This window comes from Pteronotus mesoamericanus, unplaced genomic scaffold (genome assembly GCF_021234165.1).
Source record: "Pteronotus mesoamericanus isolate MK-2021 breed Mesoamerican mustached bat unplaced genomic scaffold, CSHL_Meso_final scaffold_54, whole genome shotgun sequence".
Taxonomy (NCBI): domain Eukaryota; kingdom Metazoa; phylum Chordata; class Mammalia; order Chiroptera; family Mormoopidae; genus Pteronotus; species Pteronotus mesoamericanus.
Window position 1 is genome coordinate 32,954,990 of NW_026555321.1, and position 16,204 is coordinate 32,971,193.

General features: G+C 48.3%; 1 protein-coding gene across 5 annotated transcripts in view; it reads left to right on the forward strand.

Moving 5' to 3' along the window:
• Positions 1-15,908, forward strand: part of SRGAP3 (SLIT-ROBO Rho GTPase activating protein 3) — a 238,718-nt gene extending 222,810 nt beyond the window's left edge. For 4 of the 5 annotated variants that reach the window (XM_054595576.1, XM_054595577.1, XM_054595573.1 and 1 more), the window contains 4 exons: positions 1,679-1,859; positions 3,509-3,658; positions 5,904-6,231; positions 10,498-15,908. In XM_054595576.1, coding sequence (XP_054451551.1) covers positions 1,679-1,859; positions 3,509-3,658; positions 5,904-6,231; positions 10,498-10,911 — 1,073 coding nt within the window. In that variant the 3' untranslated portion in view covers positions 10,912-15,908. The remainder of the gene's footprint in view (positions 1-1,678; positions 1,860-3,508; positions 3,659-5,903; positions 6,232-10,497) is intronic. The other variant, XM_054595575.1, reaches the window with a different exon arrangement.
• Positions 15,909-16,204: the final 296 nt, after the last annotated feature.

Below are 16,204 nucleotides of genomic sequence, written 5' to 3' on the forward strand. Positions count from 1 at the left end.
CTCCACGATGGACTAGTAGAGGGCTGGATGAGCAGATACAGATAATCCACCAGGAATGGGGCACATAGGGAGGCCCATAGACACTCAGCATAGGGAAGGTGTCTGCAGGCTAGAGAGAGCAGAGGTTGCTATCGTTACTCTTTTATTCTATTATAATTTAATATACCTACATGTATTATTTGTATCATGTTAAAAATCTTTGTGCTTGTTTTAAAATGTAAATACATTAATACCCATACCCAGTTTTCTAGCAAGTATGGGCACTTCTTAGGATATAACTATAACACAGGTTAAATCAATCATAGACATAGCTTTTCCTGCTCCATATACAGTCTCTTCCCCAAACATCATTAGCTGTATGGTCTTTGGCAAACCACTTAAACTCTCTGCAGCTTAGATTTCTTTTCTGGACCTACCCCATAGGCTAAATCCATTAGTAATTATAATCATAATCATGAAAGCCATTGACAGCCGAATACCTAATGTATGTGTGTACTATGTTGTTTTCTTGCATTATCTTTTAATCCTCCTAACAACCCTTACAGATAAGGCAGCTGAGGTGTACAGAGGTTGCATAACTTGCCTGAGCCGGGCAGTAGCAGTGGTTCAAGGGCAACAGCCATATCCTCGTTGTTTAACCAAGGCAAGGCCTGTCACTGACCAGAGAAGAGTAAATGTTTGATGGGTAAATATGTGTGTGCAAGAAGATATGCTGAGCTGCAGCCCCAGTAAGAATTCTTCCTCCCCCAACATTAAGCCCATAGATAACTGCATTAGCCAGCTCCGGCTGCCTTAACAGAATACCCCAGACCGCATGGCTTAAACAACAGAAATTTATTTCTTCAGTCTGGAGGCTGTAGAAGTTCAAGATGAAGATGCCATCAGGGTTGGTTTCTGAGAAGCCTCTCCTCCTGACTTATAGACAGCTGCCTTCTCTCTGTCCTCCATGGCCTTCCCTTTGTGTGCATGGAGGGAGAGATAGAGATGTCTGGTGCCTGTTCCCCTTCTTAGAGAAACACCAGTTCTATTGGATGAGGGCCCTACCCTCTTGATCTCATTTAACCTTAGCTCCTTCCCGATGGCTCCATCTCCAAATACCAGCACTTTGGGGATTAGGGCTTCAACATATGGTTTCGGGGGAGGGGGGGGGGCCGGTACAGTTCAGTCCATAATGTGAGCTGTGAGGAACCCTTAAAGAGTTTTGGGAACTCTTAAAAATGTGTACAACATTTTGCCTAAATGGGAGTCCACGTATATCATCCATTTAACTTCCCAAAAGGTAAGAATCATTAAAAGTATTGTAAGAGCACAGAGAGGGAAATGATTCATGGAAAAATGGAAGCAGAATTTGAATGAAGGGGTGGGAAGAAAAGAAATAACTTAAAATAATGTTTTAATGAGTGTTTTTAAAATGGAGAACAAAAAGGGCAGAAGAAAATAAGGATACGCCGTGTCAGCCCCCCCACATTTCATTTTGAGATATTAGATGGCCCACCTGAGGTCATACGTGGAAGAGTGGACCTGAGCCTAGAACCCCGGTATCCTGACACCAGCCCAGGCTGTTTTCACGGGCGTGCTGTCTGTGCTGCCCCGTAGGACCCAAGGCCACCTGGGCAAGGTTTTGGGGCTGCCCTTATGCTGACCTTGTGAATGCCCTTCCTTCTTCTTTTCCTTCCAGAAGTGGAACAGATTGAGGCCATCGCCAAGTTTGACTACGTGGGGCGGTCCCCACGTGAGCTGTCCTTCAAGAAGGGGGCCTCACTGCTATTATACCACCGTGCCTCAGAGGACTGGTGGGAGGGCCGTCACAACGGCGTGGATGGACTGATCCCACATCAGTACATAGTCGTACAGGACATGTGAGTGGGAGCCGGACCCTACTTTAAAGAGTGCCGTAATCGACTAGTGATGTCTAGAATGGGCACAGGAGGGGAGTGCTGGGTGGTATGCCAGAGACATGTTCTCTCTGATGTAATACCTTTGGTCTTCTATAAGCATGGATCCCCTTAAATGGTGATCCCTCTAACAAATAAACAAGTTGCTCCTGCTTCAGAGACAGTGTCTGATGCCCTTGGCCCCATCCTGATCTGCATGACAGCCCGCAGAACACTCATCACCCACCGTGGTTCTCAGCATCCAGTGGGTCTTGCCATATACCTTCACCTTCCTGTTCTACCCTGTAGCCAGTGGGCAGCCTACCACCCCCTTAACTGCCCCATTCACCACCCCTGAGGTACCACTCTCAGGGGATGGGTGGGAGCAATCATTCCCGCATTTTGAGTTACTAGGGTATTATTTTTTTATTGAGGAAAAATTGACATATAACACTATACTAATTCCAGGTATATAACATAATAATTTGATATTCTTATATATTGCAAAACGATCCCCACAATGAGTCTAGTTACTATCCATCACCACACATAGTTACAATTTTTTTCATACATGACAAGAACTTTTAAGATCTACTCTTGTAACAACTTTCAAATATACAGTGCAGTATTATTACCTATAGTCACCATGCTATACATTACATCCACAGGACTTATTTATTTTATAACTGAACGTTTGTACCTTTTGACCCCCTTTACCCATTTCACCACCTTCCAATCCCCCATTACTGGCAACCACCTATCTCTTCTCTGTATCTATGGGTATTATTTTCTTTTAAACAATATCAGACATTTTAAAAAGTCCCGTATCCCAAATACTAACCCTACCAGAAGGCCCAGAAAGTCTATGCCTTTCATTGTTTGAGAGCCATTGAGGGTACCTCTGAGATCTATCTAGTCAGGCTCGGGTGGAACGAACTGATCAAGGAAGCAGCCACCAGCTAGACTTAAAGGGCAGGGGGCCAAAGGCATAAGTTTTGATGGCAGAGGGGGTGGTCTGCGAAAATTCCAGGAATAGGCAAACCCCATGAGGAATGCCCCATAGTGGGGGGCTCTTGGTACTCTGATGTCCCCCAGCCTCTGTGGACAGGGACAAGGTACTGGAAGGGAGAGGGGAGTGGGAGGAGGCTGGCAGGGAACTCCAACAAGCTCAAGCCACCTCACAGTTGTTCCAGGCCTTGGGTGAGGAGGGAAGGGTTGGCAGCACCTTCTTCCTCCCTTGCTTAGCCCTAAACCACTTCTCATGGAGCCATGTGGAGGCTTGTCCCTCGCTTTGCAGGGCCCTCCCCCTGCATTTCTCCAGTACACCCTCTAGCGTTCAGCTTTTCCTCGCCCTGAGGAGCCTGGGAGAGATGAAGAACCTAGAGGAGGGGAGAGGAGAAGGTAGGCACGGGGTGATGGGACAGAGCAGGAAGTTCTGCTGGAGAAACTGACTTAGGAGTATGGCAGTGGGCACACATGGTGGCGAGACGGGTGGGAAGGGGCTCACTGCGAGCTGTGGGCAGAAATTAACCATGAGGTGTATGTTGATCCAGCCTCTCAGACAGGTCTTGCGGAGCCCTGCACATCCTGGGTGCTCTGGAGCACTCCCAATTCACAGCTGTCCTTCTCCCCAGGGATGATGCCTTCTCCGACAGCCTGAGCCAAAAGGCGGACAGTGAGGCCAGCAGTGGGCCGCTGCTGGACGACAAGGCCTCCTCCAAAAACGACCTCCAGTCCCCCACGGAGCACATCTCGGATTACGGCTTTGGGGGGGTGATGGGCCGGTAGGAAACACGGATTCATTTTTTTTCTGCTAAGTGCCAGGCTTGTTGGTATCTGATTTGGGAGAAACAAGAGGGCAGAAGGGAGAAAAGTAAACTGCTGTGACTACTTGTTTCCCACAGGAGGTACTGGGCACGCAATGTAAGAATACCAAGTGTAAAACAATCCAGCTAAGCGGGAAGGGGACGGTGGAGGAGGAGGAGGAAAGACGTATATTGACACATCAGTGCTTTTTATTTAAAATAATAATAAGTGAGGGAGAGAGGGATACAAATTGGCAAGTATTTTTCCAACATCTCTCTAATTCTTGCACCTCCTCCACTTTCTGTTGAAGACCCAAGTAGTTATTTTTAAAAATTTAAAGCTCATATACTCCCTGAAGTGTGCTACAAAAACAGAAAACTCACACCCCCTCAAGTGTGGGGAACATTGACAGTCGGCTCCACCGACTTATCTGATGGGAACACAGTTGCCAATTTCTTCACTCCTCCTGTGTGGGCCAGGCTGTGTCACATGACCTTTCTGCCAAGACAAGAGGTATGCTCCTTAGTCTGCACACAGTTCTGGTCCAAAGTATGTGGTTGTTTGTTTGTGTTTTTTTTTTTAAGATTTTATTTATTTATTTTTAGAGAGGGGAAGGGAGGGAGAAAAAGAGGGAGAGAGACATCAATGTGTGGTTGCCTCACGTGCACCCCATACTGGGGACCTGGCCCACAACCCAAGCATGTGCCCTGACTGGGAACCGAACCAGCAACCCTTTGGTTTGCAGGCCAGCGCTCAGTCCACTGAGCCACACCAGTCAGGGCAGGTATGTGGTTGTTTAAAAAAAAAAAAAATAATGAAAATAGAAGAAAAGATTTTTAGAAAGCTGACAGCTTCTCACTGCTTTCTTAATCAGATTCTCTTTATTTTTTTCATGGGGAGGTCATGGGATCAACCCATACATATGGCCGCTTGCAAATAGAACCAAAAAATAGGTCAAAATGGGAACATACATTTAGGAATTTATTTCAGAAGTCCCAGTGCGTCCTTTCAGCATACTCTATTCAGTTAAACAAATAGTTTAGGTCACTGTGACAGATGATAGAACTGCGAGGGAAAGAGGAAAGCAGGGTAGGTAGATGCAAAGTCATGGTCCCTTGACTCCTAGGGAGGAGGTATCTTCTCCTGACTCGATTCTCCTCTCCCTCTTTCCTCCCTCACCTACTTTCTTCTTGTTCTTCCTTCCTCAATACCTCTTTCTCTCCAACACCTCTGCTTTGGTCCTGTTGGGGTACCCACAGGCCCTGCTTGGCTTGGCTGGTAGCATTAAGATCTAAAGCGCTGCTGACCACATTGAACTTGGTCCCCTGGTCACAACCCATTCCAACACTCTGTCCCTCCTCCCCACCCCCTCGGTACTGCAGCCTGCCTTCCCCTCAGCAGTGTCTTAGAATCTTTAGTGACCTCCATAGGATGCAGCACAACCTCGGGGGGCTGGAACCTTTTATCTTCAAAGTGCTTCCACACTCACTGAACTTCCCTCAAAGGTGGGCAAGGGATATTATGCCCATTTAATAAATGGGTCTCCAAGAGGCCACAGAAAAGCCTATGACTGACAGGATAAGGACTCACCATCCTAATAGACAGTTTAGACCCCTTTTCACTCCACCAGAGCCTCCCTGAGGAGTTAAAAGTGTCCAAATGCATGGAAGGCATGTTGAGTGATGCACTTTTTCCTTTTTAATGACTCGTTTTCCAAGATCTGGAAACCGTCCTAGATGTAGCCCTTTGCTGGGGAGATTGGGGTGGGTAACAATATCGGACTGTGTTGTTTCCAGGGCAGCCCTCCTGTGCTTACAGGGAGCTGGTAACTGTTGGTACAGTCAAGCCTCAGTGCTTCAGACCAATTGGAAGCCCTTCAGCATCATGGCAATGTCTGAACTGCTTTAAAACATATCACGAACCCAACTAACCCTCACCAAAGCGTTCCCAGGTTGAAATCCTCCTGGCATTGACCTAAGAGGTTGCCAAGATTCGTTGTGTAATTAGCTCTGATTTCCTGTGTGCAGATTAAGCCTGCCCCCTACCGGGGAGGTTCGTGCTCAGCCGGTGCTTTCATTTTGGAATCTCCGAGTCTGGCTGCAGGAGGCTTTACTATACCTCTCCGTAGACTAGCGTGTAGTTCTTGGCCCGGGGGTTGACTGACCCATTCTGATTGCCAGGGTTGACTCTGCCCCATGCCCCCGCCCCCTGGCTCCTTTGCAGAGTGCGGTTACGATCTGATGGAGCGGCCATCCCCAGGCGCCGAAGCGGGGGCGACACACACAGCCCACCCCGGGGCCTGGGCCCCAGCATAGACACGCCGCCCCGGGCCGCCGCCTGCCCCAGCAGCCCCCACAAAATCCCCCTCACCCGGGGCAGGATCGAGAGCCCCGAGAAGCGGAGGATGGCGACGTTCGGGAGCGCCGGCAGCATCAACTACCCTGACAAGAAGGCGCTCTCCGAAGGGCACTCGATGAGGTCGACGTGCGGCTCCACCAGGCACAGCAGCCTGGGGGACCACAAGTCCCTGGAGGCCGAGGCCCTGGCAGAAGTAAGGGTCAGCGGGAAGGCAGACTGGGCCGACGGAGACCCCCAGAGGGGCCGCAGGGTGGGGACTTGTGGACTGGGGAGCCACTTTGCTCTTTATGCCAGGCTCAAGGCTAAGTCAGAACATAGGAAAGATAATGTGAACTGGCTTCCCGTCTGCATGCTGGCCTCCCCGTGGGAGTGGAAGCTGGATGGGCGCAGCTATTGGCTGGGGATCCTGTAAAGACTGAAGACCACCCCCCTCGCCCCCCCAGTTTCCAGGGTCGGAGGGGGAACTCCGTCTAAGGGAATGGGCGGATGATGGGGGATGTAGTAGTGACAGGTGTCTCCACAAGATGGCATAACTGAGTTATGCATGCATGCATGCATCCACCCATCCATCCATCCATTCATTTCATTAATTGACAAATAACCATTGAACATCTGTTGTGTGACAGTTACTGTGCTAGGCACTGGGAGTACAGTGATGACCTAAAATGGACCCAGGCCCTGCCCTCGTGGAACTTAGAGAAGAGAGACATCAACCATTAACACAGCTGTGAAATGGCAGTTGAGTCAGGTGCTTTGAAAGAGTGGTACATGGTATTTTGACAACCTAGAATGTGGGGATTGCTCCTCGAGGAGAGAGACTTCCAGGAGGGGAAGAAGATATGACCTGAGATACAAAGGACAGGTGGAGCAAATAGCTGAAGCTGGAAGGGAAGAATGTTCCAGGGCTTCCAAAGTGCTGAGAGATGTCTTTTTTCTTAAGTTTTTAAAAATTTGGATGAGAAGCCTGTGTGATTTCTTTTATACCTACCAAACAAATTTGTTAAACACATTTTAAAGAAACAGTTTGTGTTTTTAATAACTTACACATCTGGTGTCATGTGGTTTTGACAATTCTATCATATTTCTGAAAGATTCTATTTTTTCTCTCTGGAATTAGGGCTGGGTGCCCATTATGTGCCCACGCCCCAGTGTCATCTCTCACTTAAGGTAAGAGGTACAGCCAGAACCTTCTTGGCTGTGAGAATTGTTCTTTAGCAGCATTTGGATCCCTGGTACAAGGGGAAGGGGGGAGTTGCGGCTTGGGCCCTGTGTTCCCGAGGAGGCCAGGAAAAGTTCCTGGGGAAAACCCAGTGCAGAGTCAACTCACCCAGCAGCTGGAACTCCTGTTCACATCCACACGGTCTAGTGTGGCCCCATGTCCTGACACCCATTCCCCAGGGAAACCTGAAGATCTGTACCTTGGCATGGTCCTGCGGAGGAGGACCTGCTGGTCCTTCCATTCTCGAAGGCCATCCTCTTGGGGAGCATCACCTAGCATCCATTGTCACCTGGATGCTCTACCAAGGGCCATGGTAGGGAGTGGGCTCCCTGAGGCCTGGCCTAGAGCCCTTTACATAAAGGATCAAATGCAGTCTAGGCCATTGTTTCTGAAAGTGGCTCCCACAGCAGACTAGTTCATAGGATGTTAATGGGGGCAAATGTTTTTTGTGATCAACAAAGTTTGGGGCATACTGATCTGGCAAAGTTGAATAGCTCGTCTACAAGACTTTTTAGAACTTTTAAGTTTGTTAATGTGCCTTGTGAATATCCAAGAAAGAGACAGGGCACATCCCACCACTCAGACTTCTTTGAGCTTTATTCACAGAGCATTTACGAGACCAGCCAAAAGAATACATTGGGGAATGTTGTATGCCTTTTTCTCTGTTCGCAAACATATCTACACACTCTCTAATTTGATAGCTGCCATTCAAGAGCTCCTTTCACGGGCAGAGGTGAAACAGGAGAGCATGGTAAATAATATGTAAGTAGCCCAAAGGGGATGCTGGACGGCCTGCAGCCTGCGCAGCACTGGTGCTGACTTTGCAGGCTGCAAAGAGGAGCCGTGGCAGGGAAGTGCCCAGTAGTTGATGGAGTTACCTGAAATTCTCTGGCCTCAAAGTGTCCGTAAGGCTATAGCTTTGAACCCAGTGAAGAGGCTGTTTGGGGGAATTGCCACACTGCCATCCAAAGTGGGAAGATGTAGTTTGGGAGGAGGGGAAAAGTGCTCACTTTCCCCGCGGCCTGCCATCGCCCAGCACCTCTCTTCAGCTGCACTCTGGAGATTGCAGCCTCACCTCTCAGACTAACGCCAGGCTCACGCCTAACGCCAGGCTCCTGCCTAAACTACTCAGCTGACTTTTCTCTGAGCTTTCTGTCTTTCTGGCTCACACTCTGCCAGGGTAGAGTGGTAGTGGTGGGAGGGATGGTGGTAGAGAGGCAATAATTGCATTTTACTTATTGAAGTTTTACCTTTCAGCTCACACTGGAGTAGAGCAAACAAAGAGTAGTGATGTAAATAGAGGAGTTAATTTAAACAAGAGTGGGGTGTCAAAAGCAGGCTTTAACATCGCAGGGCGGCGAGATAGCAAAGATGGGAAGAGGAAGCCATCTCTCCCATCATGCAGAAAATCTCCACAGCTAATCCTTTTGGATAAAGGCCCAAATGGCCCCTTCTTAAAGGAGCCAGTATTATGGGACAGAGGATAAAATGTCATGGGGAAGCATAAAAGCTAATATTAGCTTTATGTTAATATTAGTTAATTAGCCATTAGTTAATTATCAATAGCTTCTTAACAGAGCAAAAAGGATAGACTTGGACCTTGTCTGTGACTAGACTGCAGCCTGTCATGGCCCAGGACAGGAATTAAGCCACCAGCTAACGAGAGGAGAAGAGGAGCTGAAAGAGGAGGTGGGTGTGGAGAGGGCGGTCAGGACATCTCTAGGCTCCATCACCATCGGTCTGACCAGGCTTGTGGATTTTTTAGATTTGCCCCAGGGCAGAAGAGCAGCATGTCTTAATAGTCATCACTGTCACCGAGGCTGTGCACAGACCTTCCAAGAGTGCCCTCAATCGGGATACTGCTAGGGATACGAGCAGTATCCCTAGTTGTGCCCTCAAGGGCCATACCTGTGGGGCTCAGCCTTGCTCAGCCTGAGCAGCCCCTCTTGCATGTTTGATGTGGAGGTGTCCCTATAAAACCCTATGGAACCCAAGGACCCTGGCTGAAGGGACTTTAAAAACCACTGGCAGTTGCAAAGCTTCATCACATCCATGATCTCATTCCATCTTTACAGTAAACTGTGGGCTTTCAACGGATGAACAGAGAATGGTGCAACTGAGATTCGCAAGTGGCAGAGGAGTCTTCACTCAAAAGTCCCAGCCTTATATCCTAACCCAGGGCTCCCAGGTTAAATGCTGAGCTCCAGCTTCAGCGCCCCCTGTAGGCTGGAGGGGGAATGGAGGCCTCGGGGAGATGGAAAGATGAGCGCCAGCTGACTGAGCAGCCCCTCTGCTCACCAGGAGGTCCCAGGGCCATACTCTATGAGCCATTTAAAGAACTCTCATCCTGATTAGCTTAAATATTAAAACTTCCCCAGGAATTAAGTAGGCAGATAAGGATTTTTGTTGTTTTTTAAGTCTTCCATTTGTTTTGAAAGAGCACAATATTCTGATTGTGACACAGAGGAGAAAGTAACAGCCCCATCATTTTGGGGTGGACGTTCCAATATATAACCTCCAAGACATTTTTGTGTGGTCAAGGATTTTTAAAATAATAATAATAATGGTTAGTGGCATGGATTTTGGAGATAGGTTGCCTTGGTTGAGACTTGGACTGTGCTACTAACTAGCTGTGTGACCTTGAGCAAGTTACTGAACCAGTCTGAGCTTCCATTTCCTCATGTGTACAATGAACTTAGTGGTAGTTCCTACTTAATAATTGTGAGTATTGAATGAATTGCTCACGGAAAGGGCTTGGCTTGGTGCTCAGTGTTAGCACTTCCTGCCATTGTGATTGTCATGATTTGTGGGCGCTTATTGTGTGCCAAGTGTCTTGCCAAGCTCTTCACAGGGACCATATCATTTAATACACTCATCGAGCCCCTGAGGTCTGTATGATAATGATCTGTCATCTGAGGCTCAGAGAGATGAGGAAATTTGCACAAGTCATGTAGCAAGTGGGTGGTAGAGCCAGAATTTGAACCCATGTCTGGCTGACTCCAGAGCTTGCCTTCCTTAACCAGTGGTCTGACTTACCCTCATTAAGTCAGCTTCCTGATCAGGCAGTGTGCGGGCTACAACCACATGAATTCCCCAGTTGGAGACACCCTGGGGATGTCATCTCCATCCCAGCCATTGGGCCCCTGGGGCGACCTCCCTCAGAAGCCCACAGGCTGCCCAGGAGGGACTGGACCCCGGGCCTCCAGACTCTGTGCTGACCAGAACTTTCTCTGTCCCCAGGACATCGAGAAGACCATGAGCACGGCTCTGCACGAGCTGCGGGAACTCGAGAGGCAGAACACAGTCAAGCAGGCGCCAGATGTGGTGCTGGACACCCTGGAGCCCCTGAAGAACCCGCCAGGCCCCATCAGCTCAGAGCCCGCCAGCCCCCTGCACACCATCGTCATCCGTGACCCTGATGCCGCCATGCGCCGCAGCAGCAGCTCCTCCACTGAGATGATGACCACCTTCAAGCCAGCCCTGTCCGCCCGTCTGGCTGGAGCCCAGCTACGCCCACCCCCCATGAGGCCTGTGCGGCCGGTGGTCCAGCATCGGTCCAGCAGCAGCAGCAGCTCAGGTGTGGGCAGCCCGGCCGTGACGCCCACCGAGAAGATGTTCCCCAACAGCTCAGCAGACAAGTCAGGCACCATGTGACCAACAAGATCGGGTGGCACTGCCCTGGCTCACTGTGGCACACCATGGCCGAGGGTGGCCTCTGTGACTTCCGCATCCTTCCCAGTGCTCCTGGCCTTGTCCGGCAGAGACCAGAAGGTCAGCCTGAAAGAACGTCTATGCAGAGCTGAGACCCTGGCGCCAGCCGCAACCGGCATCCAGTCCTCGCGGGTGTAAGCAGAGGCCCAGAGGAGAGCAGGAGCAGGAGCAGCCCCAACTGGAGCGTTTCCTAAGATTGTGGCAAAATGTTAAATGGCTTCGCCTGCATAATCGTCACTGGAAAATTATTCTCTCGACATTCTCTCTGCATACATAAGTATATGTGTGTGTATATATGTGTGTACGTATATACACATATATATGTCTGTAGGTGTGTGTATATATATATATATTTATGCATCTATATACATATAGTAGATTTGGACACACATACTAAATGTATATAGAATCTCCTTTTTTCTTTTTATGAAACTTAGATTTACCTCAGACCCATGCCACCAAACATCTCCCGCTGTTATTTGGTGGGATTTGCAGGGACTTTTCTGGGAGAATTTAGAGGCCCACAGTAACTGCGAATGAAGCAATATACCACTAACCTGCAGAAAAACAAAAACAGTCTCCCATTGTCTCCAGAAGTCGTGGCCTTCCAAAACAGTCTGCCCCTAAATGAAGGGTGGGGCAGGCAGTACCCCGAACAGGCTGCTCCTAGAGGTGGGGAACCCCTCACAGAACCCCCCTGTCCAGCCCAGAGACCCTGCCTTTCCACCTGAAGGCCAAGGGCCAACTATACCCCTGAAGGCACGGGAGGACTTTGGCAAGAAGACCTCCTGACCACAGCATCCTGGTGATTGTGTGTAGAAGAGGGGATAGTGAGAATCTAAGCCCCATGGTAGCACAGTATTATGTGTGGTTGGGAAAAAGGGAAAAATCAATAAAACCACAGTGGTATGGAACACTTCAAAACCTAGAAATGCTGTAGGAATAATTCTGGTAACTATAGAGTTTTAACTTATACAATTTTCAAAATATTTAATTTTTTCTTTTCCTCTTTCTACTAATTATACTGTGTCAGATTTGGAACTAAACAGGCAAAGAGGCTTTGAGTCAGTCACATCGTTTTAATTTAAAATCAGGCCATGACGCACTTTGGCTAGTGCCCTCTTGCACGAAGTGCATGAACCATAAGTGCCCAGCTCAGACCAGGGGCCGAGGAGGGGCGATCCTTGGCACTTTCTGTCCTAGACAATGCTTCAGTTGAGTTGATGCAAGTGAAATAGCTTCCCTCTCTCCCCCTTCCCTTCCCTTTCACCCACCTCCAGAGCATTTAACATAATTGAAAATATGGTGAAAGAATTGTGGTGTGTGATTGTTAAGTATGATCAGCAAGGTTTTCAACTCTTGGCTGGGAAAAGGCCTCTGGATCAGCCTCATTTGATTCTATTTTACTGCCTTTTCAGATCTCTTGGTTTTCCAGCAATGGCTGTTCCTGGATAATGGAACACAGGTGAATCAGATTCTAACGGGACCACTTTTATTCACCACCCTCATGCCAAGCCAAGGGTGTCCTCCCTATTGTTCTCAAGCTTCATCTCTCATTCACAAGGCCTTTGAATGTGTCCCTGGCTGTGGTTTAGAGTCAGAAGTCATGTGTTTGAGTCCCAGCCCCAGCCACTTGGGATCTGTGGGACTCTGGGCATGTCTCTGCACCTCATTGAGCCTCAGTTTCCTGCTCCATAAAATGAAGATAAGATAAAATGTGAGCAAGCTGTTTAAACTAGAAAGCACTGTGCCAACATGATTATTCTTTTTATTATCATTAGTAAGGTAAGGCTTTTAGCTCAAAACCCACCCAAGACCTTCCCTTTGAAACCCTCTAATAGAATTTGAGAAGTAGGCAGTAGAAATTCCCTACCAGCTTCATAAGACCCCCAAAGCATGGCCCTACAGATATATCACCAACTGATGCTTGAAATTCCATCATTACCATTCCACCCCATTGGCTGAATTTTGCCTTGTCCTCTAGTCCTCCATAAAAAGGTGTCTACACCCCAGAGGGAGGGACCTGTTGAGTCACTAGGACCTAGGTGTGTGGGAGTGGTAAGCCGTTCTGCCTCACCTGAGGATTGAGAGCACCCAGTGAGAGGAAGAATCAAGAAAGTGTGCAAAAAAGAGAATGTCAGGGAGAGGCCAATGACAAACTTGACCCTTCCTCATTTTGCCTGGAACCAACCCTTCTCTTCTAGCTCCTGGAAATGAAAGCACCTCAGAACCAGCTAAAAGCCCTCTGCCTTTGTGAGCAGTATGAAGATACCCCCATTTTTGCAGCTTAGGAAAGAAAGCAAGGCCTTGGGATATGCTGGGACTTGCCTAAGATTCAATAAATGTCTGAGAGTGGGGGCTGTGTCAGGCTTGTTAAGTCACTTATTTGCAAGGATGCTATGCTGTCCAGCAGGAGACAAGACATCCTATTTCTACCCCCCAGATATTCCCAGGCCTTAAATGTAAGTAGCCTCCTGAGCAAAATGTCACATTCTCTGCCAAGACTCCCGGATGAAAAGAGAAAATTTGAGTTGACAGATCTGTTGCCTGATATACATAACACAAGTTAGACCACGTGGCTTTTCCTCTGAATTGACTAACTTAATTTTCTTTCCTGAAAGTGGACCTGCCTTTTACTGAATTACCTAAAGGCAGAGCTGTAGCTGTTTTCTTTAAGCACCTGTTTTTCCATTGGGAAAAGGCTGATGAGTTCACATTTAGAGAAGCTCACACCTCACTCATGCAGCCCCAGATCTGAGCCTTGATGCAGAACCAAATGGAAAAATACTTTCCCGCCCCACCCCTGCTCCCTCAGCCGGCGCTCTGCACGTCTCAGCCCTCCCGCAGGCCCCAGGCCCTCCCACGGTCGCTGAGCATTGGCTCTCCTCCTGATTCCTGCCTGTGTTAGTCCACTATATATTGCTGTATTTGCTTAAATGCTGGAAAGTAACTGTTCAAATGTGAAATTGTAATATTTAAAAAGGTGACAATTAAATTATAGCCAATGCCACTCACCAAATCTTTGCACCTAGTAGATAGTTCAATGTAAACAAATACCAGAAACCTAACTGTACAGTGAGTGTGGGGGAAACGTAGTAACCTAGTTAGTAGTCCTCAATATAACCAATTGTACAAGGGGAAGTGGTGTTTACCTACTTGTTCATCACCATTACTGGAAGCTGTACTGATCAGTTTGTCGATAACGGGCTTTCTCTCTCTCTCTTTTTTTTTTTTTTTTGCTTCACAGAATTTCTTTTCATAACCTTCAACTTACTCTGAAGTCAAGCCTTTTGTCTTTATGTGTAACCAATGTTCAGTCTCTTTTAGGAATGAACCAGCAAGACGTTCATTTAAAACTGACCAAAGACAATTCCTTCCTGGTCTAGTTTCCTGGGCCTCAGGGCCCAGCCACCGCTAAAGACCTTCCTCAGATAAAATTGAGAACAAGCCGTGCTTCCTACTCCACTCTCCTTCTCTCCCTTTATTCCCTTTTCCTCTTAAAGAGCTGCTCTGAGCTGTGGGATTCTATGAAAAATTCTTGCCTTTCCTTGTTTTCAGTGCTAACGATTAATCACCTTGAAGCGCCTTTGAACCCGGACAGAGCGCACAATTGGGAGGGACTCGTAAGCTTGGGCATTATACTTGGGAGTCTGTCTTCTGAGGTCACCAGGCCAATGGGCAAGAGAGAAGTGGATTCCCAAGGGATAAACAGTTTCTATCACATGAAGAAATTCTAGTGGGAAGAGACACAGGGAAATGGAGCCATCTTTTGGCCACCAGCTGGAACCAGCAGTTCAGAGATCTGCCTTATAAACCCTACAGAACTGGTTTGTGGTACAGAGGGGGCCATTGTGGGGAAGGGCCTTGGCATGGGGCTGGCTTCTCTGTTAGAGGCCCTTAGAGTGCCTTGTTGCTTATATTTCTTTCTCATTCAGGAGGCACAAATGCAGAGGGCTTCCTGTGACCTGGTCGTTAACTCGGCACTCAGTGCCCGCACGGCTGATGGAAAACCACAAAGACTAATGTAATTGTTCTTCCTCTCAGTCTTTCTATTCCTAACTTTTCACACATCCAGATGGTTCCACACTAGAGCAAATGCCTCATTCTCCTGAGAAACCCAGAAAGAAGAATGGCTGGCTCACAACCATGGAAGGGGCCCTATTTGGCTTGAGGATGGCTTGGAGGAACAGGCAGGAAGGGGTGAACCGAGGTGTTGCTTAGCCGATTTTCTGCTATGCAGAGCTAATGCTGACGTTTCATGTCAACTTCCCCGGTTCTCTGGGGTCTCCTCTCTCCTGAGCAGCCATGTAGAGAATTCCCCCACATATCCAAAGCTGCCCAGGGGAGCTGAGAGAAGGGACTTAGCTGTCAGGTCCGAGTGCTCCTGGCCTCTCTGAGGTTAATCTGCCAGTGTCCTGCTGTCCCATCCTCTGGGACTGGCCAAATGGCCAACACTGCCCCTTGCTGACACCTCCTTTCTGTGTGAACTGTCCCAAGCAAATAACAAAGCTGTTTCTTGAACCAGAACAACCAGAGCGCACTTTGCCTTCCTTAGATGGGAGATTCTGCTAGAGCATCTGCTCAGGCTCTAGTTCCCGGCAGTGTGACTGTTTACATGGTTTGGCAATAGGTTTGGTTCTGATTGCTTCAGAGTGGCTGGTCTATTTTTGTTTCCTTTGGTTTCCTTCCTTCCCAAACTGTGTCAGGAAAACAAAACAAAACAAACAAAAAAAACAAAACCACCCTTGGAAATTGCTGGTTGCCTGTCCCCACGTGATGAAAAGTGCTGCCCTCTTCCGGATATCGTTTCTCTACCTTACAACCAAACGCCCGTCCTATAGAGTGTCTGATTGGATCCTCTGTCGCATATTCTGATGGTGCCTGCTGGTTTGATGTGGAGCTATCCTGTGAAATAAAACAGCTTAACTTTTCTCAAACATGTGCTTCAGTGGCTTTTTGAAAGGGTGAGGTGGCCCAACGTGGGTGGGGAGGTTCCAGGGGGTGCTCCTACCCTCCAGCCCACACTGTCTGTGTCCTTCTCCCAGGAACCGTGTCTGAAATGTCCTTTAGCTCAGACCCCACAAGGGGAAGGCCAAGGTTCGAAAGAGGACTCCTTCAACAGTGGAGCTCATTGAAGAAGCTAACTGTGGGGTGCCCCCTGGCAAGCAGGAGGAGTTACCTGCAGAGTGCCTTCCAAAGTTTAAGACAAAACACCAGAGGCCACAGGTTACCGATT